The following is a 27,913-nucleotide window of genomic DNA, read 5'->3' as shown; positions in this document are numbered from 1 at the left end:
TGTGATGCTATGTATGTAAAAAATGACCCAACAAAACACAACTGATAAAAAAGTCATGTTTTAAAAACTAAATTACTGAACCGATTTTGATAATAATTCTATGCGACAAAACTAAAAGTATAATATTTGCAACCAATAAAAAAAAACTGTGTCGATTTGAGTACCTCCTCCTTTTTTAAGTCGGTTAATAATAAAAAGACAGATTTTATCTAGGGTCTTGAAATGGAAAGGTACCTATATAATTTTAACTCGAATATTTTATCTCTGAGTAGCACAAGGCAGGTATATTTAAAATTTTTGCAGTCGTCCAGTGGGTACAGATGGATTTTAACAAGTGAAAACCCATTTTAACTGAAACATGTAATTGTTTTGATACTTATTATTAGATATAATATATAGGTACAATATTTTTTAGAAAACATAATATTATTTTTTCCATATCCTCCATTTCAATTGTTTCCTTATGTTACATCCATTAACAGGGGCATTGAAGTCGAACCTCTTCGTGTTGCGACAGACTTGTTACTACGCTATTTTTATTCAGATGGATCGAATCTTCCAAAATATTACCAATGCACTAGTGGCGCCCCATTTTAATATCATCTTTTGGGGCGACGATCACAGAAACGTTACACACAATAAATTATTGAGTCGCAATGTCATCGCTCGTCCACATCCAGCGCCCGCACCGCGCGGGGCTCGCGCGTCTCCGCGCCCGCGTTCCGGCAGACCGGCGGCGACTGCGGCGACGCGGGGCGGGGCGCGCGTCTCCTGCGCACGCGCCGGCGCCGAGCGCGCGGCTCCGAGGGCGGCGGCGAGGCGACAGGCGGAGCAGGCGGCGCCGATGGTGCCGCGGCGACGACCGATACGTCGTCAAGCAAGCGCAGGGCGCGCCGCTTCATCTCGAGCAGGGAATCGGACGCGGCGCTCGAGACGGGCTCGTGGGGCGGAGCCGCGCGCCGCGGTCGCTTCACTGGCGCGGGCTCTGTCGTGGAGTCGAGTTCGTCGCCGCCGCCCGAGTCTGCCTCATCAACGTATCGATCTTCGGCAATCCGAACGACCCTGCATAAGATTGACAGAAGGGTTAATACAAACAAAAGAGTAAGCACAAAATTAGGATGTAAACAACGCACTCGTCAAAAAAAATTTAACATAAAATTTTACAACCTCCAAAAACAACTAAAAATCAAAACATTATTTAACTTTACCTAAATGTATACTAGTTACCAATTTTTGAGTCGGAGGCTTATTAAGATGAAACATTGTTTTCGGTTATTTGCTTTCATGTATTTATCTAACTTAGCAATTAACAAAAATGGTTAATGAGTATAGATAGGTTATATTAAATTATTTTTGGTTTTGAAGGTGGAATTTTTTTGTTAAAATGTACTTATTTTGCTTTTTGTGTTGATAACAAATAGACAGGATATAGACTATGGATGGCATAGTTGTAATGCGAAAACGGTACGAGTACCGCGCTGAGGAGTCACTCACACCTCTATCTGCCCCTAAAAAAGACGTGATACTATGTTCCATGATGTGATGTTCCAGACTCCGTGCTGATACTATGTTGAAAAGCGAATATTATTTTGCCCGACTGGCAAAAACCGATGTTAAATTAAACCCTCTTTTTGTTTCTTGGAGAAAGTTTCTTATTACTACCGCCCAGCCTCTATGTGGGGTGACAGCAATCATGTTGGGTTTACCGTGCCTTATGACCCGATGGGCGGCTCGGAGAGATGGTAAATGGCGGACGACTCTAGGTCGAGTCCCTAATGCTAGCATACACCCTACGCATGTTATACCAACTAATACTCCACCATGGGCATTTTCAACGCATTAGGGCTCTGACAAAGTGTCTAAGTTATCCTCAGCCACCGCCCCTGTGCTAACAACCCGCACTTTCATATTGCAATATAACTTATTACTAAGAACTGAGCAGCATACAAAGTACAATGCTACCGCTTCAGACTTTGCCCTGAGATGCAATTTCAAATCTTGATGTACCTAATAAGTCTGTAGGCTATTAAAATGGCAAATTTCTTGAAGATAAGGAGTGTTTAAAGCTTTAATATATATTTTTAATGTAAGCCTTTAGGGCATATAATGTAGGGAAACAAAATAGCTTTAAAACATCTGTAATTATATGTATATAATATGTAGTATTCGTAAAATAGAAACATGTATAAATTTAAATAATCCTTATACAAAAATTCCAAAAATAAAATGTATTTATTTGTCCCTTAATTACATAATATGCTATAAGTACATAGTAATATTTTGATCCAAATGTTATTGCAATGGTGCAATGAACCCCGGACCGGAATGATGAAAATACTTCTTTAGTGGTTAAGTACATGGTAGGATGTGAACATCCTGCTCAAAGTAAATACGAAATATGTGTTCCCTAAGCACCATGTGGCGCTAACGCACTTCTAATGCTTGTCATCTGAGCTGGGTCTAAAAGTAACATCTAGCAATAGCATCTATTTATTGTTTTGGTAATAAAAGTTTCTAAATCTACAATAAATAATGTAAATGGATTATAATTTATTAAAAAGCGTACAGTAATTGTGAGATAAAATTAATTTATGATTAATAATAATCTATACTTTATATACAAAAAGCCTGATTGCAGTTAATTTTCAAGTGACCAATTTATTTATTTACTTAACACTATACAGAGTAGTATACTTAGTCTGGCCATAAATACTGTTACACTTAATTATAAAAAAATATTACATTTGAATTTCGAATCTGTCATTTTTATACGATTGTTCATTGTGTTTTCTCATTTTGGCGCCAATACATTGTAAAATATTTTGCGATATTAAAATGGTGTGGGGTGATAAAGAGAACCGAATCGCTGTGATAGCATTACACAAAGTAGGTATGGAGCCAAATGCAATTTTTAAAACTCTCCATACACTTGGTATTAGTAAAATGTTTGTGTACCGGGCTATTAATAGGTACAATGAGACCTCCTCTGTTTGTGACAGAAAAGATCTGGCCGTCCACGTAGTGTTCGTACGAAAAAGGTGGTCAAAGCAGTAAGGGAAAGAATTCGAAGAAATCCTGTCCGAAAGCAAAAGATTTTATCTCGGGAAATGAAGATAGCACCTAGAACCATGTCGCGTATTTTAAAAGATGACTTAGGACTTGCAGCCTATAAGAGACGCACTGGCCATTTCTTAACTGATAATTTAAAGAAGAATAGGGTGGTAAAATCGAAACAACTACTGAAGCGGTACGCAAAGGGAGGTCACAGAAAAATTTTGTTTACGGATGAGAAAATTTTACAATTGAGCAACATTTTAACAAACAAAATGACCGTATTTATGCTCAAAGCTCTAAGGAAGCTTCCCAATTAGTCGACAGAGTGCAACGTGGACATTATCCGACTTCAGTGATGGTTTGGTGGGGTGTTAGCTATGAAGGAGTGACTGAGCCATATTTTTGTGAAAAGGTATCAAAACATCGGCACAAGTGTATCAAGATACCATTCTTGAGAAGGTAGTTAAGCCCCTTAACATCACCATGTTCAATAACCAAGTATGGTCCTTCCAGCAAGACTCGGCGCCGGGTCATAAAGCTCGGTCCACGCAGTCTTGGTTGGAATCGAAACGTTCGGACTTCATCAGAGCTGAAGACTGGCCGTCGTCTAGTCCCGATCTTAATCCGCTGGATTATGATTTGTGGTCAGTTTTAGAGAGTACAGCTTGCTCTAAACGCCATGATAATTTGAGTCCCTAAAACAATCTATACGATTGGCAGTGAAGAATTTTCCCATGGAAAGAGTGCGTGCTTCTATTGATAACTGGCCTCATCGTTTAAAGGACTGTATTGCAGCCAATGGAGACCACTTCGAATAAGCTTTTTATATTTTTAATTGTTTTATATTTATGTATTAAACTGACACACTGTAAAAGTAATAAATGTTATTTGCAGTTAACAATTTTCTTTTTTCTTTATTACAATATTTATGGCAAGACTAGGTATAGGCAGAGTTAATGCCAAATTTAATGTGTAAATTCAAAATAATTGACCTCTATTTCTCTTTATACTGGTGCAGCAAACATACATTTATATAGAGCGGGTCCGGTTTACCTGTGCCTATTCCAGAATTGCATGGTACCCACCCACAGAAATTAGAGGCCACCTTCTGCTATCATTTTTAAATTACCAAAATTATCAAATCTTCAAGTACACACAATTCCACATACTAGTATGCAACACACTTAAGTAGAACACTTTAACAACCTTTTACACCTTGTGTATCATGGACACTATTCAGACAGATAAAAATATGTTACTTACCATAGTAACGTATTATATTGTAAGTACTTACTTATATATCAATTTCTAAGTGAATAGTATGAGACATATTAACTTACTGAACGGGATCGTCAGGTGCGAGCAGTGCGAGAGGCTCGTCGGGCGGCAGCAGGTGTCCGCGCGACAGCAGCGCCAGCGAGGAAGGCAGCGCGAACATGCGCCGCAGCCGCCGCGCCAGCCAGCTCACGCGTCGCGAGCTGCTCACCCACACGTAGCAGCGTGCGCGCTCGTCGCTGAAGAACCGCTGCAGGCATACGCACACACGGTAACGTCGCTCCTCTGGTACGCTTTCTGCCTCCGACGCCTCTGAACCCGACACGGACGATTTGCCGGGAGTGTGCCCTCGCATTGTTTTACAGAAGATTACTACAGTGGTGGTGTAGTTAAAATTCGTATAACTGATTATAAATTACTTTCAAACTTTTCACCTCTACACTTTTTTTTACTTTTTATATTTTAGCAACGGGATACATTTATATATATTCTGTGATTTATATCAAATTATTTTTTAGATTGTGGCTTTCCATATATGTATATAGATATTGATGTCAGTGTTGCCAGGGCCCTCGAGTCGTAAGTTACGTTTCGTTTCCTGAAATGTTACATTTTTGCTGCAAAAGTTACATTATTGTTTTTTTTTTAATTTACGCGTTTTTGGGCAAGCATTTCTATAGCTACAAAACCGCGGGGACTCGCGAAGTAGGAAATGTGCGCGCGCACACTCAAGCAAAATCAAGTTTTAATATATGCAACATACGTTTCATTTTGTCATGGCGAGCCATCTCTAAGTGTGATATGGAGTGAAATACTTTTTAGACCCGCCAGTTTTAGGTGCGTTGAATAGAAATGCGTTCTTAAACTGTTTACAATAAAAATTTTGTACTACAAATCCCGTTGTTTTCAAAAGTTACGAAAATTGCCTTAGATATAAAAATTACTTACATGTTACGCGAGGGGGTCAAAAGTAACGAAAAATGTAAGAAATGTAACCTTCTGGCAACACTGATTGATGTAGATATATATTATTCTTTTTGATTGTGGCTCAATCGTTGACAGGTGATGGTGTTGCTAAACTCAAAGCAGACTCAAAGTAGCAAAAGTCACAGCAAAATCAAAAGTAAAAATATATAAATAAATCTAATGTAGTGTATGTATATTCTCTTTGAGTATATATACTTTCTTTTAGTAAAATGTTCATAAGTCTAATACAATGAATTGGAATGAATTTTTTTTTATCAATTTTATCTAAGGTCCGATATTGTCTGTGATCATTGAGTGGTGAATAAAGTAATTGCAAAAGAAAACAGTGTAAAAATTTCAGACTAAAAATGCCACGAAAAATAATATATTTTTATTGTCCGTTCATAGACTGCGTCCACTAGCCGGGGCACTAGCGAGGCGGGCGGCGCGATGTGACAAATATTTTTAACAGACTTCAAAAAAGTAGGAGGTTCTCAATTCGACTGTATTTTTTTTATTTAAGTGTTTTTTATGTTTGATACCTCAGAACTTTTGACTGGGTGAACTGATTTTGATGTTCTTTTTTTTATTAGAAAACTAGTGCCACTTGTGGTTCTATGTAAATGTCATTGTTGTTGGACCCTTAACTTCGAAGATACGTCAAAAAAATCTCTTAGAATGATGTCTCTAAACGTATACTGATTTTTAATAACACAAAAAAGTAAAAAAAAAAAATAAAAAAAAAATAAAAAATACCTTCAAAAAGGTAAACAAGAAAATAAATTACGTATATACTGGTTACCAATTTTGGAGTCCATGCCTAATAAATATTAAACATTAGTCGGCGGTATAATTGCATACTGCGTACACTGTATTATATGCTTCCTTGGGCTAGGCAGGTCATATTGATGAATTTTATCTTACGTTTTTAGGTCTTACTCTTTATAGCAATTCTTTCGGCAATTTTTAAAACTGCAATTGGATGTATATTGCCGATTTATATTTTATATTATAAATAATGAAAATAAGAGTAATTATAGTACCTATACTATAAGTATCTCCAGATAAATGACTATATTTAGTAATACTCTTTGAAAAGTTGGCAACACTGTGTGACAGAATTCAGAAAGGCTTAAATTTTTTTAAAGTGAATTCAACGATTTGTCAACGATAAAGAACTCGGGATTTGGGAATTATAAATACACGTTCACAATACTGTATTTTACAGCACTGTTAGCAGCTGAATCGTATTATTATTCATTGGGAGTTGATAGACGCGGGTGCAAACGACAACTGGGATTAATCGATTAAAAAGCTTAGCATAAACAGGAGATAGACGTTAGACGGGGCGCTGGGCGCGAGTGTGAAGTGACTAGTAAGCTATGATTGAGTGAGAAGGTGACGAGTGGTAAGGAAGCATCGTGTCGGGCGCGATGTCGAACGTGGAGAACGTGTGTCCGCAGGCGCTGCGCGGGGTGGCGCGCGAGCTGCGGCGACTAGCGCTGCACCCGCCACCAGGGGTCAAGCTGCAGCTGCGAGATGACGACCTCACCGACGTGGTTGCACTCATCGAAGGCCCCGGTACCACTCTCTATTTACATTGCGAACACCACCTAACATTGGCGCGGTTGTCTTCGTTCAAGCGAGAATGATTTAAGATAAAATGCAAATTAAATAAACAATAGATTTGTTTTGACATTATCAAAATATAAACAAATTTACTGGCTTTTTCAAACTCCTAGTGCTAGGCATTTACACATTACAGAATTCTCTATAGTATATTATGTCTTATATCTAAAGAAACAATTAAAAGTCAATTAAATATACAATATTATGTCAAATTATCTTTTCATATCATAAAACAAAGTCCGCTGCTAGGTCTATCTGTGTGAAAGCAATAAACTAACAATATAGGCTACTTTTTACCTGTTTTTATGGCAAATGTTTGAATTATAATAAAATGTAATCCAGATTTGTAACATTTACAGTGGTGGATTTCAATTTATTGGGGCATGGTAAAGTGATTCCACTACACCTGATGGTGAATGGAGTGACATTCAATATGGAGTCAATACTCCATCTTTAATTTATCTATACTCCCGCCCTATGGCAGGTTTTAACACCTTGTATGGTGGTCCCTATCCAGGCAGATATAAAATATATCCTACCACCAACAAAATACAGGTACATAATGTTTTATTCCTGGAAAAATCTTCCGCGCATTTGTAGTATCAGGCACCATATATACATTGCAATAACTATACTAACTATACTATTAGTGATGATTACCCGTCACCAGGCTTTTGGAAACAATGTAATCAAAGACTGAATTCAGAACATGACTTACATGTGTCACCTCAGTACATTGTACACATTGTGCTTGCCATCCAGGTAAACACAAATGTCTTACCACCAGTTATTAGGAAAGTAACAGTACCTAATTAGGGACATGCAGAAATGGGATTCAAAGTATATATGTATATTTATCATGTAGTTTTATTTTTAAAATATTATACTTTCATTTAACCTTTGCATTCTATAATCCCCAAATAAAAAAAGGCTGTTCAATACCTATATTAAGTCTTATAAAATTGCCTTATTTGGTACCTTTTTCAAATGCAGTGCTCAAAAATATACTTTATTTTAAAACTCCTAATAGATAAAAGTTCTGATGCAATAATGTTTAAAATCATTTAGAATGTAGCAAAATAGACAGTCATACTATAACATAATACTGGTTATTAGAACTTATGAGTTAATATTATGTACGTGTTTGTTACAGCTGAGACGCCATACGCGGGCGGCACGTTCCGCGTGCGGCTCGTGTTGGGGCGCGAGTTCCCCGCCGCGCCGCCGCGCGCCTACTTCCTGACGCGGCTGTTCCACCCGAACGTGGCGCCCGACACGGGCGAGGTGTGCGTCAACACGCTGAAGCGCGACTGGCGCCCCGAGCTCGGGCTCGAGCACGCGCTCGTGGCGCTGCGCTGTCTGCTCATCGCGCCCAACGCCGACTCCGCGCTCAACGCCGACGCCGCCGCGCTGCTGCGCGACAAGTATGATGACTACTTCGCGCGCGCCAAACTGCTCACCGACATCCACGCGCGCGGCCGCCCCGAGGTACGCGCCACACACCTACGCACGCACCGCGCTCGTCCTTGCAACCGACCACTCATCTTGTCTTCTATGTTCACAGCAAAGCAGTTCAACCAAGGAGGGTCCCGGCCGCAGCGCCCCGGCGGCCGCGGAGGGCGGCGGGGGCGGCGGCGCGGAGGAGGGTCCGTGCGCCAAGCGCGAGCGGCGCGCGGCGCCCGCGAAGGACAAGCGCCGCATCCTGAAGCGGTTATGAGCGCGCGCGCGGGCCCCCGCCCGCCGCCCGCACCCGCTCCCCCGCCCTCGCCCCCGCGCCAGCGCTCTGCCCCGTCACCTTACGGAACGCTTTGGTCTGACGACCTGTGTATAGGCACCACCATCACCGGCAACAGGAGGCTCATCGGACTTACTGAATGGATCTGACCCCGCGAATTGTAGTCGTGTTCGACTACGTTACGAAGGCTATGCCGAATGGGCCGATGGATGTCTCTCCAGCAGTGCGGACGCGTGTGAGCGGCGCGTGTGAGCGGCGCGGCTCGGCGGCAGCGGGTCGCAGGTGCCTACTCGGGCTCTCCGGCGCTGCATTCGGAAAGGCGGCGTCGTTGTCAACGCAATGTATATTTTAGTATCCGCCTTGTGTTTCTGAACTGAGCCTCAATGGGCGTTACGCACATGAATATTACATTTAATTTTAATTATAATTGTATGAATAAATATTTCCATTACGACTCTTGTGTGCCCTATTTTCATCCACTTATGATGCAGTACCCAGGAACCAACAATATTTTATATGTACCTACTACCTACTATTTATATTGATACTAGTAGACCGGCAGCTAGTGTACTGGCACACTCCTGCGTAGGTACAGAGACAAAGTTATCGCAATAAAACCATATTTAAGCCAACCATTATAGAGTTTCAGCAGGCCTCTGGTGTAGGCCAATCTCGACATAAACAAACCATATTATTATAGATACTTACTTGTTACCATACACTTCTTAAGAAGTTACCTTTGGGCCAGTAGATGAACGATCTATACTTTTATCTATCTATACTATTGTATGAGGCTGAAAAGTGTGTTTATTTAAGGTTATAGCTTAAGGTCCATTTTCATACATTTTGTTTCACGTTTAATCTGGCTAACTAAACAAGTATTGACAAGTAAAGAATTTAAATTCACGTCTAGTTAGTGATTAGTTCTCGCAGTTGAAAGAAAAACGTAAAAATAATTAATATGCATGGATATTTCGGCCTTTAAAATTTCGTCGTATTAAATTGTATGAAAAAATGTATGAAAATGACCTTAAGCTATAACCTTAAACGCGCTAATCTCAGGAATAACTGCTTCAAATTGAAAAATTATTTTAGAGTTGCATAGCCCATTTGTTGAAGAAGGCTATAGGCCATATAACATCACGCTATGACCAATAGGAGCGAAGGCTCATTGAAAACGTTGCGAAAAAAAAGAAAAATTTATTCGTTTTGAGAGTTTCCGTTGCGTGCGGTGGCTATATGGTTAAAGTTACACAACAATCATGTATGACTGAAATGTTATTCATAAAAAGTTTTTAACAATATATTTTACCTTAGTCATACAGCTTTATAAATAATTAAAACATAAACATATCCTAAAATTATGATAAAACTACCTTGGATGTGTTAGGTCCTTACGTATGAAATTGGCGTTTTATATGGGAGGTTTACAAAGTCGATTTTATTTTGTAAAATATAATTAATGAATCAAAGTGTGCACCATTGTTATCTACGCGCTTACGCCATCGGACAGGGAGATTCATTGATCCCTTTACTAAAATAGCATGGGAGCGAGAATCAATAAACTCTAAAGGCTGTTTGAGCTGCCACATCGGTGTTGAATTTATTTCCTTATAAAGTTAGCCAAATTACGGAAAAAATGGTAATCTGTTGGACCAAGGTAGGTGGGGCGGGGTGCCTGGTGGGTGTCGCAGACATTACAATTGCAGCTCCTTTATTTTAGCGAAAGCCTGTTGTGCAGAGTGTGCTGTAGCGTTGTCCTAAAGCAGCAGTAGCCTAGGGCGATTAACCAGCCTCAATTGTTTAGCAACTAACTTTAAAGAAAAATAAATGTGAAGCAGCATTATTGTGGTCTCCTATACAACTAAACTACCCCACAGAAAAAAGTACGATATACTTACATCATCAGAATGAGACACCGTAGGATGCCACTAATAAGGTAAAGAAAGTTTCGACAATTCGCAATACCTACGTGTTTGAAGCCTTAATTGGTAGGTGTGCACAGAAGCGTACTTAGAGATTCAGTTTTTTTTATCTTATTTATCATCGTTCCTACCTGACTATATTGATTTTTTCACACTCCTAATGAATAAACCATAAAATATACTGTACTTCTAGTTTATTTTTTTATTCTGCTATTCTACCTACATAAATAACGGCTGGTCTTCATGTCCCGGTATTTTTCTGAGCTTATAGTTTGTTCTATTAAGTCCACTTTTGTAAACTCCAAACAGTCCCAACCCACAAAAAATATGGAAAGTGTACGAGTGAAGGGCCCACACACGGACTGTGGACTGGTGGCTGTGGATAGTCCATAGCCCATATGTGGGCAGTGGACTGTGAACCTGTTAAACCTTTACAAACCATTACAATATATAATATCAGCCTTGTATTACATACTGTTCTTATGCTGGGCACGGGCTTCCTGTACAACTGAGAGGGATTGGCCTTAGTCCACCACGCTAGCGTAGTGTGGATTGGTAGATATCACACTCAAAATTCATATAGAGAACGTCTCAGATATGCAGGTTTCCTCACGATGTTTTCCTTCACCATTAAAGCAATCGATAATTCACAAAGAATACACAAGATAATTTTTAGAAATGGGATATGAACCTGCGGTCATTCGTCTCGGCAGTTTATTCCACACGCAACCAGACTCGCCGCTTATTTACCTGACCAAGCTATCACCGTCAAAAATAAAAACTAAAAACCAAAACATAATTTAACGTGACAGGAATATACTGATTAACAATTATAAAGTCAGTGACTAACAAAAATGCTAGCCAAGCTAGATAAATACATAAACAAATATACGGAAACAATATACAAACCTCAATATTTGTCATGCATTACTAAACTGCACTACATTTCCTTCGTATTTTATTTTTGATCACACTTGTTCATTCTTAGAGTATTGTTATGATCCTTGCTAGAGTAAGTATTAACTTGATTCGAAAGGCTCATGAAAAACAAGGTGAGGTATAAGTAGGTAGGTACATAACATTTGTAACAAGGTTAACAAAAATATATTTATTTGAGATGAGAGAGCGTGGTTGAGCAAGAGGTAGTGAGAGCTCGCTGTGGGTGAGCGGTGAGTGGTGCGGTGAGGTCAGGGCTTGTCGTTGAGCGGCAGCTGCTCGGGCGCAGCTCGGCGCGGCGCGCGCTCCGTCAGCACGAACCGGTGCAGTGCCGCCGCCAGCGCTGCGCCGCCCAGCGGACCCACCCAGTACACCTGCGCACACACATGCTTCAGCAACGCAGTACATAAACACCCATAACACCCAACATCAAAATCAAATAATTACACATTAAAAACAATTCCTTGTTAACAACTGCTAAACTAAAAGATAGCAAACCTAATTTCTCTACTTCCTAAAGAATTGAATGTTACAATAATCGGTTGTAAATCTATCGTAGGTATGCGAAGGTCCGTCTGGGTAGGCGTCTGGTACCTACCACCGTGAAATATTTTAATTGCCAAGTAGCACTGTGCAGTGTGCACGCATTGTTGAAACTGGTGGTATGTTTCGAAGGACATTGTGGCCAGTGTAATTAATGGGCTTTAAGAGAGTTAACATCTTATGTATAACTTCTCTGCGTAATCAGCAGGATGAAATGCCACGCAGTGCCTTCAAAGTTCTGAATGTGTTGTGTGGTCCGCACAACAAAATTAATGAATTTAATATCAAAATATAATATCATAAGAAGTCACAGTGTTGCCCGAACTGGAAAACGAACCCAAGACCTTCCAGTCCATACAATATGTTGGCACTAGTTAAGAAGACGATATTTTAGGTATATGTTACATATTGCCGATGTTACCTATTAGTTATATTTATTTGCTGATGTGTAGTATATGTGTGTAGGTACTATAACTACTATTCTGATTTGATTATAAAATTATCCGAAAATGTGTTAAGTACTTATTATTTTAATATAGGAATTATACTTAACATCTAAAATTTTTCTTTTTGTAATGCGCTTAGGTCCTATAACAGTATGCAGTGAGTTGGATACCGAGGCTGAGCATTTATTTTATTTAATTATTTCTTAGTAATAGTCTTTTATTACTAAATTCATACAATTTATAATTTTTTGCATGAATATATGTTATTCAATATCATCCCGAGTAAATTTTTATAGCTTTAATTTGTTAAAGTGTTATGGTATAAAAATCAACAAGAAGTGTTGCCCGGCCTAAGAATAGGACTCACGAACTCATGTTTCACGTTTATATGTATATAAGTAGGTACGCTGCTGCAAGACTAAGGAGGTAATCAAAGTACTTTTTTTATGGCATTGAATGACGAGACGAGCTTGCCGTTCACCTGATGGTACCGCCCATAAATAGTAGAACCACCTTCCAACACCTTGAATTACAAAGTATTGTTTGGTATTCCACTGTGCTCGCCATGTGACACATGAGATGTTAAATTTTATTATGACCAGTATTTGCACTGGTTACAATGTCTTTCAAACCGAAACACAACAGTGACTATACACTGCTGGTTGGCGGCAGGAATAGACATTGCAATGGTACCTACCTACCCAGGCGGAGTCTCACATATGAGAGTCCTACCACCAGTAAAATTTTCATTTTCAAGTCTGTATCTAAATCTAAATAAATAATATCTCTTTATAATAAGTGTTAAGAAGTTATGTTCATTCAAAGTTTTGAGCAAGTTAACTCGTACAAAAAAGATTTCTATCTTCTGAACTTAATATAAAAATAGTATTTGAATTTCGAATTGCCTCTCGGTTATTAAAAGTAACTAACCTACTTAAATACAGCATTTTGGCATTTCTGTCATGGCCCGTTTCTAAAATACAGAATACAGATAGATCCTTAAAAACTTCGATGGTCTTTTTGACACCACTACGGGTTAAATTTTTAAAATTGAATTTCTAAAGGCTACCTGCGTCTTTGGAGGAATACACGTATCAAATTGGACTCCTGTACGTCCAGCGTCCAAAATTTCGTCGTATTAAATTTTAAAGGCCGAAATATCCATGCATATTAATTATTTTTACGTTTTTCTTTCAACCGCGAGAACTAATCACTAACTAGACGTGAATTTAAATTCTTTACTTGTCAATACTTGTTTCGTTACCCAGATTATACCCTTAAGTACCTATATTATAACCTTAAGTACCTAAATGGAATAATTAGCATATTATGCAAACGTTTCAGTAAATAATATCCAATCCCGCGAGGTCTCTTAAAGCTCGAGATCTGTCCTTACATATTTCGAGACTAGCTGTATAGTCTATATTCTATAGTCTCACGAGATCTCGGCTAGGTCTAAAATCTCGCGAGATTGCTTTCCCTAACTCCGGGTGCTTAGTGTTAATCAAATGGAAAACCGAAATTTATGATTTGGTACTCAAATTAGGGATTGAAAGACAGGATCTCTCTGGTTTCACACAATAAATAGGTGACTGCTACTATGCCAACGACGATGTAAATTAATTACTAGTTATTAGGGGAAATGCGCAGCAAAAAGGTAGGTACTTACTTCACAAGATTTTATAGTAATGTAAAGTATCTACAGGTACTTACTAATGTGTACTGTATATTATGTACAGTGATATATATTATTACCTAGTGGTTAAGTTCAATAAATTGAATCGGTGTTTACCAGACAAATTAAGGCATAGAGTACAATATTAATTATAATTACCCAGTGACTCTGCCAGAAGGAATGGAACACGGCGGGTGCAAGGCTACGCACCGGGTTCAAGCTAGCAGCAGACAGGAAACCCTGAAATAGTACGTCACCAACATTAAAAGGGGCTGCACTTAAGAGATAAGCAGGTAAATATGTAAAATGTGAGGAGTGTTAACTTACGCCTGAGTACACGAGGCCGGCGACAAGCAGGCCCAATTTGATGGGTACGGTGTGATCGGGGCGCGCGTCGTCGTGCGCCGCCCACGCCGCGCAGCAGCCCAGCGCCAGAAGGCCCGTCATCACCGCCTCCATCGCGGCCGCCGCTAACGGGCTGACGTTAGGGCCCGGCGCGGTACAGCCGTGAGGAGCCTGTGCTGCATTCGCCGGGGTCATCGCCAACAGTGCCCCGAAGCCGATCAACGCGCCTGCCGTCTGCGCCACGAAGTACGCAAGTGCGAGTAGGGCGGACATGCGGCCGTGCACCACCGCCGCGAGCGTCACGGCAGGGTTCATGTGCGCGCCGGACGCCGGGCCGAATATCATGGCATTGCCAGTCACGATGAAGCCGAACGCCAGTGCGGGGTGTGTTAGCTGAATCTCATGAATTCCCTTCACCGGCATCAAGGTCGCCACGCCGAGTCCCACCAGCAAAGCAGTTGCGATCAGCTCGGCTACCAGCGCGCGCCACCAGCGTAGTATCCACGCGGCGATGCCGGCTCGCTCTCGATCTGAAACCGACCTCCGAACCGCGATTGTTAATTTCTTTGTGATTAGACCTATCGATGTTAATAAAACTACTTACATCGACTCAATATTAAGTCAATGACAAACGATCAGTACGTAACTAAGTTTTGGCCTTCAGAGACAAGTTTGTACATAAGTACTTAAATTATTATAATTAAAAAGGTCATTATTATGATAGGGTGTAGAGCCACGAATTGGCTTAGAAATTAAATAGTCGAATCAACAACATTGTAATATCCGTCGACATTAAACAAACAATCAAAATGTCCAGCGCCGGTGGCTTATGTATATATCGCGCATTAGTCGTGTCCACTGTGTTGATTAGCATACAAGATGTACCCACGTAACGCGCGGCGCTAGTTGCGCGACGGGTTTGCCACCAACGTCGTCGAAGTCGCATGCTAATGCGAAAAATTGACATGAATGTGTTGTGTAGTTTGTCTAACGCGACAGTGCGGCGCGGCACGACGCGACGAGTTCAAATGTCAGATGTGACAATGTGTAAAACGCAAACGTAGGTAGCGCAGCAACGTCGCGACCGGCGCGACCTCTCAAGGGGTGCCCACTGGCTACTGCACTCATTTTAATAAGTCGATTTGTAATGTCAATGGACGTTAATCGAATACTTATATTCTGATTGTCACGGCTGACGGCATGATGTTGGCAGTGATGTACAAAATACCCTGTACAAAGTATCTGGAATACAAAATACAAAATACTTTTAAATTAAGTATTTCAGATACCAGATACAAAATACTTTCGAGAAAGGTATTTGAAATACTAGATACAAAATAGGTATCTTATAAATACTTTTTAAAAATACAAGTACTTTTGTAAGAAAACAACATTTGAATTTAAATTTGTTTGTTATAGATCATCATTATAGATCACAAGAATAATTATTTTAATTTTAAGTTAGATTAAACAAAACCAGCTCTTCAAACATCTTATCACTCATTTTCCTTCGATGAGGCCACATGATCATACCCCCATAAGAAAAAGTCGTTCACAGAGGCAGAGCTCGGCAAACAAGTGTATTTTAAATTTTTTTTTTTATTGTAGTGTAAGTATTTAAGCTCTTTAGGCTTATGTCTTTATTATTAAGGTATTGCAATGTTTCTAAGTCAGCAGCGCTGGCAGGAGACACCGTGTTTTCGCCACTTGCAATAGAGGAACCAGAATCCGCTAAAAAGATGTAATAAGATTCATCCTTTCACTTATTTAATATCACCTTCTATATTGTCCAAAGCCTCAGATTCTTGTTTTTTCAGATCAATTTATTTTTCGTGTTTCAGTCAGTATAAGTTCTTTTATATATTCTTTACGCTCTTTTGGTACCCACTTCATTTAAAAAAACGGATCGGATCGAAAGGAAGTATATAGTATAGAAATAGATAAAGTAGCTGAATAAAATAAAGCTTACGTTTCCATATTTACGATCTCCAATTGCACAAAAGTAAACGAAAAATAACTGATTTCAAATTAATCATAACTATTCATAACAGCCGGTGAAATTTGTAGAAAGAAAGAGTCGCTATCTATTAATTTTTCCTCAAGTATAGTGTCCAAGAACGGCTCGGTCAGTTCTACGCATTTATTTTATAAACGACACCAAATAATTCTACTTTTTCTAAAGTATTTTATCAGAAAAAGTATTTATAAAATACTAAGATACTAAACAAAAGTATTTAAATACAAGATACAAAATCCTTTCTAAAAAAGTATTTTAGATACAAGATGAAAATACGTATTTTGTATCTTGTATCTGTATTTCAAATACTTGTATCTTAGATAAGTCACATCACTGGATGTTGGTAGGTAAAATATGAATATTCAAATACCGTTCACTATGATAACTAGACAGTAGTCATTTGAGTATATAATAACAAATAAATCAAATTTATGTTTGCTTCTCTAGTTCAACAGAACATTGATGTTTTATTACTCTAATGTGGACACACGTGTTGGGAGAGGAGTTTGCGCACGCGCAATTGCGGCGTTGTCCTGCGGTCGGTCGGGTGTCGCTTTACGTATACGCGCATTCTATCTGATAGTAGTATGATTATAATATATGTGTCATGTTGAGAGGAAGAAGTTGCAGCTCCAGAGGGAATATTATTAAGCGCGCGCGTGTAGGTGGTGTCTGATAGATTTATATTGGGCCGGCATCGTTGCCAGTTTATTTATCATTGCGCACGAGCCGCTCCCCGAATAAAATAAAATCTGCACTAGGACGGTACACAGACGGCCGACGTCGACTCGTGATGGTATTTTTAAAAAAAATACGTTATTGACGCACTATAATAAAAATATTTGTAAAACAGAGTAGGATGTGTTCAGTCGACAGGGTTGACTACTAGGACTAAGGGCTGAGACACTGACCGTCTGGCACAGGCATGGTCTAGGCCGGGCGTGCAGGCACAGATGCTGTCAAAACGGTTCCCAAGCGGGAGGCGCGAGTGTCGCGGATTTGCGGTGCGCCGGCACCGAGTGTCGCAGGCAGACTGCCGAGCGGGGCTCGCGAATCGCACGCGCCGAGCTTTGGGAGCTTTGCGGCGGCGCCGTCACCCGCGCTACCACTATACGCCCATATTGCGCTCTCAGAGCTGTTATGGTAAGATGCCTCTCCTTCGCTGTACATTAAAGAAGTACATGCAAGAAAAAGCTGTTAGAGTGACTTCCTTTCTTTCGAAGTGTTTGTTATGTGCACTGCGCTGCATATCTCGGCTACGTTAGGCTACCATTTTTTATCGATATGCTCTCGGTTGTAAGTAAATACTGAAGCTGAGAGTTAATTTTATAAGATGGCTGCAGCACATTTTATTATTATGTACCCATAAGAATCTGGAATGTTGGCGAGAGTGGTGTAGTGTTGCAGACGCTGCTACATTTGTCCTGAAGTCCGTTCGAGTTACTTAGTTGTTTTAATTTCGTGGAGGGTGTAGTTAACTGAATTAGTAGATGCCTGATGATGCTTAATTCACAATCATTATCCACAGTCCACAAAACACTAAGACAAGTCTATTGTTTTTACAATAGGTAGACACCAAATTCTTTCACTTTATATTTTATCATGTATTGCCGAATACAAACACTTTAGCGACTAATATATGTAGCGGTTATCTATGATGCGTGATGAAAATATCTGTAACAAATCACATGATCATAATCACGGCACCTCTAGAGATAAGCGGCTCCTGGCTTAGTCGATACTTGATAACGTGGCATCATCGGTCAAGCCGACGAGGGCGTGGCAAGCGCGCCCCCGAGGCACCACGCGCGGGTTCGCTGATCAGCTCTCAGCAGCAGCAGCAAACGGGGTGATAACTGGCGGCGCCACCGCTAGCGGGAATATTGAGCTACACAATAGCTGATGATTTATTTTTTTATTATTGTGTGGACACAAATGTTGTTAATAGGTTTCTTCTTTATTATTTTTGTTGCGACTTTCTGATTCAACATGGAATTAAATAATCATTTGACTTAGCTTACTGCCTACGGCGAGGTCGCCCAGTTTTTGCTGTCGTTTTTTATGTATGGATAAGCCGTTAGACGAGCTGGCGGTGGCAGTCTTACCTAAAGCGTTATAGGTATCAGGTATCACGTAAGTGTTTAAATTCAAAATCCTGCATAATATTGTAATATTATAGATTAAAATTTTCTAGTTGAATTATGATCCTATAAACTGATAGGTTTAACAAATGAACCAATCTTTATGTCTTAGTGGTGCCGCTCTATGTCGATAGTGCACACGCCGGTGATTGTGGTTGCGTTGCGTCGCGGTGCGCGTCGCGGCGGTAACTCGGGAGCGCTTGCGCCGCGGCAGCGGTGTTTACAAAATTACTTCAAGGAATTTGTATCGCTGCAAGAGATTGATGTAACGACTGACAGCGTGGGTGAGGCCGAAAATGTATGTGGCGCCACACCCGCCAGCGACACGGCGCGCCACACCGCGCCACACCGCGCCGCACCGCTCACGTCTCTCACCCGTGTGGGTACGAATAATCAACATCACGCACAATAATATCTATTATACCACGTAACCACTTACAAAAAGTTCTCTCCTGTTCTTCTAAAAGGCAGACAGAGATGCAACTGATACATCGTTGCCGAGTTTATGTTATTTCATTTCATAGTTTTAAATATCGACTGTACCTAATAAAGGCAAAAACACAGTAATTTACAGGTGTCCCGTAACTTTGGTTTTTATTAGTTTTACAAAACTGGTTGTACACAGTATACAGAGTTTTCAAGACATACTTAAATTATTAAATTATGTTCATTGACAAAAGTGAACAACCTTCTTGAAGTGTTAGTGGATAATCCTGCAGGTATTTGTGGAGGAGAGTAAAGCCGGTCAGGACAAAAAATATAACCGGTTTAGGAATGATCTAATTACATACAATTTTTTGAAACATGCTGTCCTTAATCACGGTTTTGGGCACTAAGTCCACCAATCAAGCGTTAACTTCAGTTATATTTTGTTGGACACCACTATTCCTATTTGGAATAGTGGTGTTCGTAAAAATATTTCAAAATTTGTTGGTCAGTACGAGCACTTTTGAAAAATATTCTAACTTTGCCATTTTGAGCCCTAACTTTCAGCATGTAACAGCTTATATAATGCACAATATAGTTCGATTACAACAAGTAAGTACATAAATTAGTTTCTATATACTATATTCGGAATATCAAAATAATTAGGTACTTATGATTTTAATAATCAGGAGCAGAAAGCAGGCCAATAGTTATCACTTATCAGTGTGCCGAGGTCGGCAGGTCACTACAACACCAGGATACTGCGCGGCGGCGGTGGCGGCGTGCCTGCGCACGGCGTGACGTAACGCGCAGCGCCAACTACAGCACACCATCTCACCTACTTAACACAAGCTGCGCCGCGCCGATCTTCGTACGCTACATCACCGGCCACCAGATTGCACGTTCCATGCTTCAAGTCCATGTATGTATGTACATTGTACGTCATACAGTGAAGGCACTCGACTAATGCATTACACTTGATTCAGAACATAAGTAGATACGCCGAGGTCACAATCTTCTAATACCCCAATTTAAATCAATTTATCTTGTAATTTTTAATAACAAAAGCTTTCCAATGGAGCCTTGGCTCCAAGAAAATATGCATAATATAATCACGGAGCGCAGAGTTGCTTGTGTTTTAATATTGTAATTTCTTATTAATCTGTATAATTTAAAGTAAAATATTTTTTTGGTTTGCCTTTGTTATTGAAGTCGGTTTAAACACGGTTAAAAACAGATCTAATTGAACGACATACAAAATACAAAAATCTCATCATATTTGATTTTAAGATCTCTCCTGTGATGTTGAAGTTCAAGGTCAATCTAAAACATTCTTTATAAGATAGTGTAATGAAACTATGCTGAGCCTAACACAAAAATAAACATCAATATACTATTTGATTTGGAAAAGTTCGCCTATGTATCTTCGAAGACCAAAGTCCTGCACCTATCAAATTAAAAAGAGACCATTCCAAAGTTACACGAAATTCAATGGAAGAATAAATATTTCAATAGCATGTCGAGATAAAAAATTACCGCTGAATAGACATAATACGACGAAGTGAGTAACCTTCCCATGATTTAGAGAAAGTGATCATCTGAAGATTTATTAAACCAGTCATTCAAGCTCGAGAATGTGCTAGGCCTAGGACCATCATATTATGTTACAACTTTACCAATCACCAGCAAACGTAACTTTTGCATATTTTCAGAATTGGCATCGATTAGGGTTGGTTTGTCCCATGGCAAGTTTCTGCCTTGAACAAATACGATTTACGTTGCATTAATTTTAAAAATAAACCGAATTCTACTGCGTTAAGAATATTTCGCGATTTATAATTTTAAACAACACACATACTTATAGATGGCATATTGAACATCATACGACTACAGTCCGGACTCGCAAATAGTTTGAATAATAATAACACAATTAAAAATACTTAAAAGATTATACTATTAATTATTTATAACGCAGGTCCTGTACGTATGCATACTGCATAATACAGCTGCGTGCGACATACATCCATAATTTAGATAATAATAATTTGCGTATGTGAATAGTTTTAGTGTCAGTTTTGAGTTTTTATAACTTGGCACGCGAGAACGGAAATCATCGATTTAATGTAGTCAAGTGCAATGTTTGGTGGGAGGTAATTAAATAGAGATTGTGTTATTCGGCGAATTGCTTGAGTTTTATAAAATTATCCACAAAATGTGTCGCGCTGTTAGCGCGGCGCGATGTGGAGGGGGCTTGGAGGAGTGGTGCGGGGGGGAGGGGCGACATACACGTTACGTAACACGTGGTATCGGAGCGGGACCTTCACCTCACAAAATATTTTTAAACGCAATACTGATAACTCAAACGCCACAGAATTGTACTGTATTTCTGTTGTTTGCATTTAGGTATAATGTATGTAGATATAGGTATACTTACATTGTACAACGATACTAATTATTTTGTATCGACTGTTGGACTTCCTACAGCCAGTGCCCGATCTAAATATTTGGCCGCTCCGGGCATTAATAATTTTTTTGTCAGGTTGCTAAGCATGGTCATTTTTATAAGATTTTTCTCTAGTAGAGAGAAAATTGACTCCGTTCTACTGCCGTGCGCCCTCAGTTTTGACGCTTGGGGCATTTGCCCGGCTCACAACCCCTCCTTCGATATATGGGGCCCCGCCTACAGTTGCCGCTACGGGCTGGGCAAGCGTTTTTTCACTTACATACGTTGGTTACGTACGCACCAGTGCCGAGGCGTTTATATGTGCCGATTCTTACTGGGTTTCCTTTCGCAAATTAAAAATAATCATAAAAAATATGTAATGTGACTATCATAATAATGGAACAGTCAAACAAATAATTTAATATTTATTAATTGAAATCAAAAATTTAACACTAATATTATGTAGTTTTTATTGTCTCTGTCTAAAATTTTGGAAGCGACGTAAATATAGATATTGTGTGTCTGCGTGTATGTATACTTCAGGGTATTTCGAGAATTTGTGACTTCATATTTAGCAATAATAGGGCGATTTAGTTTTAACCGACTTCAAAGAAAGGAGGAGGTTATCAATTCGACGTGAATGTTTTTTTTTTATATGTTTGTAAGCTCAGAACTCGCTCATTTATGAACCGATTTGGAAAATAATTTTTTTATTCGAAAGAATATCTCTCTAGATTGGTGCCATACATTTTTTTTCAACATCGCTTCAGTAGTTTGGTTTTAAAACTAAAAAAAACTAGAATAATTTTGTCGTCCAAGAAAACGAAATCGCGAATTTAGCTTTCCTGTGACGTTTTTAGTTATGTTTTTGCGTTGAGTTTGGTTGAGTGTACTTCTCTCATACTTATACATATAGCATAATACCTGTTCCCCGTGTCAGGGGTAGGCAGAGGCGTAACATTTCAGCGTGATAGTCGTACTGTATGTGAAACATATCAGTTGTGTTTTTGGGTTGGGTTTAGTTGACTCTACTTCTTATATATATATATCTATAGCTATCTCATGCCATTCGACATAATCATACTGGCCTATTAAAATGCTTTGTCACGCTACGGCGGAAGGGCCCCGGATTTTAGGAAGGAGACACGTGCCCCGGGAAACTGTTCCAAATCTTGATGATGCCAATGCCAGTGCGTTCCAATGTAGCAAAATTTGTATTTCGAAAGCGTTCATTATGAGTATAATTTTTAAGTAAAATATAATTACAAAAACCTTATAAACGGAGGTCTTTAAAATTAATGGATTTATTTCAATCAGCTCGTTTTTAAGAGTCTATCCAAATATACATATAGAAACTAATTTTAGCCCGAGGCTGCGCTCCCGAAAAAAAATTCCGGATAAAGTTTTCCGTTACAAATGTCACGCTATATATTTTCCCGGGATAGAAAGTAGCCTATGTTTTTTCCAGGTCTCAAACTATCGCCATACCAAATTTAGATGAACTAAATCCGTTGGGAAGTTTTCTAGTTTATCATATTCAGACAGGCAAACAGATGCGGCGGGGGACATTGTTTTATATTTTTTAGAACCTTTTAAAAAGAACAATTCTGTCATATATATTTGCTGCGTAACTTCAACCGTTTACTTGGCGCACACAACGGAAGCTTTCAAGTCATAAAATTTCCCCGTTTTTGCAACAGTTTTCATTATCGCTCCGTTCTTATTGGTCATAGCGTGATGATAATATACTTATAGCCTTTCTCGACAAATGGGCTATCCAACTCTAAAAAATCAATAGTTTCTGAAATTAGCGCGTTCAAACAAATTCTTTAAATTTATAAAGGATGTAAGTACCCTACCAAAAACTAATACCAGGTGTTCAGTACATGATTCTGTAACCCCCAGTATTTGAATTTTTCGTCGGTCTTTTCATAAATTTTAGTTTTTTTTTATGATAATGCAATAAAATCGATACTATTCACCAACACAACCTGAGTTTCATTAAAATAACAAAAACTAAATTATTTTCATAATAGAAATGTATGTAGAAAAGATAAAATGTGCGCACGCACCCCCAATCAGCTGTTGCATGCAATGGCCTCGCTGCACCGGGCGGCCGCGCAAACGCGCGTCGCCGCACGCGGCTTCCTTTGACTACGAGCGACGAGCGTTGCGAATTTCGGATTATAGAAAATGTGGATTGGGCTTATTTCATTCCATTCGTCAAATTCATTAATTATAAAACACGAATTTGTGTTTTTGATGAAAGAAGAATGAAATAGGTAACAATTTTTATTAGTACTAAAGTTAACCTACTTTTAATTACTTTTTTATTTAACATTAAAAAAGTATTTACTGTGCTTATCAGTTGTAGGAGTTTAAAAAAAAAATGATTTTGTTAGCTAGTTGCTAACTGTACAGGAATATCACAATTCCAAAACATTTACGAAATGTGACCAAATATCATACAAAACTTGGGTGCACTTAACAATAAAAACTTTTCCTTTGTGACGAAACAGGGAATATTATTTATTAAATACCTAACCATGAATCCAGCAAATGATTCGTTGGTAGGTACTTTACGACGCAAACAAATTTAATGAAAATGGCCGATCCAAATGTTATAGGTCTAGGTAATTTTCACTGAGCGACGCGTGCGACTTGCAAGTACCTACTTTTGGCCCCTGGCGGGTGGCTGTCACAGTAGGTAGATTTCGACTACGCAATGAATCGCATACATTGCTATCTTAAGAATTACGAAATTGTTATGCACACGTATCCGATACATACGGACATCTTTATTTTTATATAGTAATAAAATACAAATTTACTTTAAGAAAATTTGGTAGGCTGTCTTTTACACGCTGTATAATAATATAGAATATAGGTATGGATTACCGTATACTTGATAAAAACAATATAGGTTTTTTTGCGGCTTTCCGGTACTTTTCGTAACGTATTTGTGAATATTAGATAAAAAAACTTTAATGTTACGTAATTTTTAGGAGGGAGGGGGGGGGGGGGGGGTTGTTACTGGTATTCGTTACGGCGCTATCCAGTTTTAATCATGAAGCCTTATCTCGGACATTGATCAGTTGATTTCACTTAAATTCTAACCCCCTTATTCATAGACGTATCTACTATACCTAAGGTATCTCAGAAATTCACACACGGTAAAGCGTTCCAAAACTTACTAGTCTCAACCTCAAACTAACAATAAAACCATTCAATTAACCAATAAACGTGAGGCCGATTAACCAGTAACCAGAACTATCTACGACGTCCACCCAGGCCTCGGATATCCAGACTGAGCACACGTCTGTTGCCAGCCCGCTTTGCGACTCGGTCGGCCGGTCGCTCCTTCATCACCTCCCAATAGTGTTACCAGCATAAGGTTAATTTGACTCTTTATTCACATTAAAATTCAAACGATCTAATATAATCATTAATTTTATAAACCTTACACTACCTACTATATATTTGTGTTTTGCTTATCGTTCAATATTGTTCGCTAGTCACTGGATCACGACTCACACTAAAGATAGAGCGAATTACGTAGAAAGTAAATAAGTAGGTAGTTAAATTATAATTATTATTTGTTGTAAAATTAACCCATTTTATTTTTAGAATTCGCGTGATCGACTAAGTCCCTACTTCATTTTGCTATGCCGATTTGAGAATATCCATAAGCTGCGTATTGTGCTTAGTACTTGATGTGATTTGCAAGACACCGCGATCCATCCTACGTTTTTACTTATATTATAGTCGCTACATATGTAATGTGTTTTGAGTAAGTAATTAAGTTAAAAGCTTGCCAAATTGCATGCTGCAAGGTAGGTAGGTAGTTAAATTACCGCATAGTAAGACAAGATCTTCAGGGCTTTAGGAGAAAGAAAGGCAAGAATGGAGAGGGTGGGGGCGGTTCATGACTTTTGAAGGACATAAAGGGACCCACAGGCTCTGGGTAGAATGTCATTATTAGCATTATGCTATTCCAAGCAAAATACAAGGTGGAATTTGCACTGTTTTCAGAAAACATACAGTCGGTAAATGATTAGAAGAATTTTGTAGCATTTAGAAAGTAATATAAAATAAAAAATGTCAACCATCAAGGAAAGTAAACTGTTCCGTATAAATATCCTTATTCGTATTTTGCACTGTAATTCTCATTGACTAAGTCATACGTTTCGGGAAAACAGTGAAAAAGAAATCCACCCTGCGTACATGGTACCTAAAAAGAAATAAAAAGTTCACAGGGCATAGCGGCGGTGACTGGTCTGAAAAGTGTAGCTTATAATGGCTACTTATAGCCTGTAAGTAATACTAGGTATCTTAGCATTTGTTCGCAATTCTATCCGCGACAAGTTCTTTTCGGAAATCTGAATTAATGAAAATTAATATTTAAGGCCATTTCTATTTTACCCAGGTGCAGTGTTTCAAATTATAGTTTTAGTAAATATCGAGCTAGTTGCAGATTATTCCCTACATACAAACAAACGTCATGTTTAATAATTTGAAAATATCCCTGCACATTATAAAACAAAGATCCCGCCGCGTCTGTTTGTCTGTCTAAACGGATTCCGATAAAATTTGGTATGGAGATAGTTTGAGACCTTGACAAGGGTAATGGCTGGCTTTTTGTCCCCGGCAAATACATATATGGGGCAGTGGCGAAGGGTGAAAATTTTCAAAAGGGAACCCGACGAAATATTTTTTTCTACAGTTAACATAATATAATACGCTGTTCACAATAAATTAAAATCAGTAAAATATCATAATACTTAATAATTTCCTTCTAACATATTATGTCTAGTCTCTAAATTTAAAAAATAATCATATATTTTGAACATAGGTACCTAAAAGAGTCCAACAAGAATTAATAACGCACAAAGACTAATTACTTATACATTCTAAATTATTAAAAATATTTCGCGCCAATAGCTCAACATGAAGCCGCAAATTCTCGGGTTACCCTGAAGTACACAGACACGCACGCACACATGTATTTTTACGTCACTTCCAAAAGATTAGACAAAGACACCGCGCTGCGTGTGAAAGAGACAACAATATCGCGAGGGAAGCTATGCGCGGCCGGGTTCACTTCGAACACTATAAGGCGCGAGCACTGCGCTCGAGTTACGATTTCACGAATTGACATGAACGACTATCTATCATTGAAGTATTGATTTAATTTAATAAATTTATAAGATGACTTGTTTGAATATGCTTACTATTTTTATTCTAGTTATTTTGTTATGTTTTTCTTTTATTATTTTTAATTAATTTACAAAAGGTAACCCGGTAGGAATCGGCTTGTATGGACGCTTCGCCACTGATATGGGGCCATCTCTATCCTGGAAAACTATTTCACGCGTGCGTAGCCGCGAGGAAAGCTAGCAAATAAAATCTAATAGGTAGAAAGAAAAATAAACAATGTATGGAAATAGAAATAGTGTGCCGGTAATCGGCGTCGCTACCCGTGAGTCATGACAGAAGCGCCAGCACGCTGCGCCAAGTCCTCAGGCCTCAGCTCTGACAACTTCTACCTACTAATTCCGAGCACGTACAAACAAAAATAAAGGAACTCTAGCATTTTATAGGGAATACTATAGTTTACAGTCAAATATTGAGTTACAAATGTTACCTTTTATTTGCTTCTTAAATAAATCACACATTTTTAAATCACAGGGAAGGTATTCACTTATGCTGTGTAGAATTTTCCAGCATTTTTAAGATATTAATTTCACATGTACACATTTCATTGCTAAGACTCTCACGCCGGTTACGTACTAATGCTACGGTTATGTTAATATATATTTTTCAGTGTGTATGAAGTTGAAGGTAGGTTTTGGTCTCATATCTGACCGTTGAGGCGAGGCGTGGTGGCGCCGCGCCGCGCACTGTCCGCCCGCGTGCGAGCGAGAGGTTCACCCAAATTTGGATTAGGTGCCAGATACGAGTACGCTCTTGATTCGTTAGTTCTAAACGATATCTATCTACATTCTACATTATTTATTTCAATGGTTTAAAAAGATTAATGGAAAAATCTTGTTATTGATTGTAGTCACGATATTGGCCACGATCTTGTTCACAAGGAAATAAAATTTCATTGCAAATGGGCACAAAATACTAAGTACTTCAGTATAAAAAATATCAAACATGGGTATTTAGAACCTCGAGTAAAAAGACCCGGGACAAGATTAAGATAAAAATATACAATTGTTCAGAGCTGGCAATCGGCACCATGCTCCCGATTCTTCTTCTTTTTTTATCATTTCGCCATAGAGTCGGCGCAACACACTTATTAAAGCATGATTAAAATATGACATTATTGTGGAAATTATTTGGATTTAAGAT

General features: G+C 38.9%; 3 protein-coding genes across 3 annotated transcripts; 1 reads left to right on the top strand and 2 right to left on the bottom strand.

Annotated features, from left to right (window-relative positions):
• Positions 1-345: 345 nt before the first annotated feature.
• Positions 346-4,857, bottom strand: LOC115451493 (translation initiation factor IF-2). The gene is made up of 2 exons (XM_030179835.2): positions 4,395-4,857; positions 346-1,062 (listed from the first exon to the last, which is right to left on the bottom strand). Exons 1-2 carry the CDS (start codon positions 4,682-4,684, stop codon positions 660-662), a joined length of 693 nt encoding a protein of 230 aa, XP_030035695.1. The 5' UTR covers positions 4,685-4,857; the 3' UTR covers positions 346-659.
• Positions 4,858-6,398: 1,541 nt separating this feature from the next.
• LOC115451491 (ubiquitin-conjugating enzyme E2 S) lies at positions 6,399-9,113 on the top strand. The gene is made up of 3 exons (XM_030179834.2): positions 6,399-6,876; positions 8,078-8,412; positions 8,489-9,113. Exons 1-3 carry the CDS (start codon positions 6,729-6,731, stop codon positions 8,639-8,641), a joined length of 636 nt encoding a protein of 211 aa, XP_030035694.1. The 5' UTR covers positions 6,399-6,728; the 3' UTR covers positions 8,642-9,113.
• Positions 9,114-11,665: 2,552 nt separating this feature from the next.
• On the bottom strand, positions 11,666-17,608 carry LOC115451490 (aquaporin AQPAe.a). The gene is made up of 4 exons (XM_030179833.2): positions 17,458-17,608; positions 14,512-15,059; positions 14,344-14,424; positions 11,666-11,894 (listed from the first exon to the last, which is right to left on the bottom strand). The coding sequence occupies exons 1-4, from the start codon at positions 17,471-17,473 to the stop codon at positions 11,772-11,774; spliced, it is 768 nt and encodes a 255-aa protein (XP_030035693.1). The 5' UTR covers positions 17,474-17,608; the 3' UTR covers positions 11,666-11,771.
• Positions 17,609-27,913: the final 10,305 nt, after the last annotated feature.

This window comes from Manduca sexta, chromosome 17 (genome assembly GCF_014839805.1).
Source record: "Manduca sexta isolate Smith_Timp_Sample1 chromosome 17, JHU_Msex_v1.0, whole genome shotgun sequence".
NCBI lineage: Eukaryota > Metazoa > Arthropoda > Insecta > Lepidoptera > Sphingidae > Manduca > Manduca sexta.
The sequence above is the reverse complement of the archived record's forward strand: the minus strand, read 5'-3'. Positions and strand labels throughout refer to the sequence as shown.

What these genes read in the sequence shown, in the direction of transcription:
- LOC115451493 (XM_030179835.2), bottom strand. Translation starts at nt 4,684, where the DNA reads ATGCGAGGGCACACTCCCGGCAAATCGTCCGTGTCGGGTTCAGAGGCG. An exon ending in GCACCTGACGATCCCGTTCA is followed by an intron (nt 1,063 to 4,394) that starts GTAAGTTAATAT and finishes AATCTTATGCAG; the next exon opens with GGTCGTTCGGATTGCCGAAG.
- LOC115451491 (XM_030179834.2), top strand. Translation starts at nt 6,729, where the DNA reads ATGTCGAACGTGGAGAACGTGTGTCCGCAGGCGCTGCGCGGGGTGGCG. An exon ending in TGCACTCATCGAAGGCCCCG is followed by an intron (nt 6,877 to 8,077) that starts GTACCACTCTCT and finishes TGTTTGTTACAG; the next exon opens with CTGAGACGCCATACGCGGGC. An exon ending in ACGCGCGCGGCCGCCCCGAG is followed by an intron (nt 8,413 to 8,488) that starts GTACGCGCCACA and finishes CTATGTTCACAG; the next exon opens with CAAAGCAGTTCAACCAAGGA.
- LOC115451490 (XM_030179833.2), bottom strand. An exon ending in CCGGCCTCGTGTACTCAGGC is followed by an intron (nt 14,425 to 14,511) that starts GTAAGTTAACAC and finishes GTACTATTTCAG; the next exon opens with GGTTTCCTGTCTGCTGCTAG. An exon ending in CCTTCTGGCAGAGTCACTGG is followed by an intron (nt 11,895 to 14,343) that starts GTAATTATAATT and finishes GTGTGTGCGCAG; the next exon opens with GTGTACTGGGTGGGTCCGCT.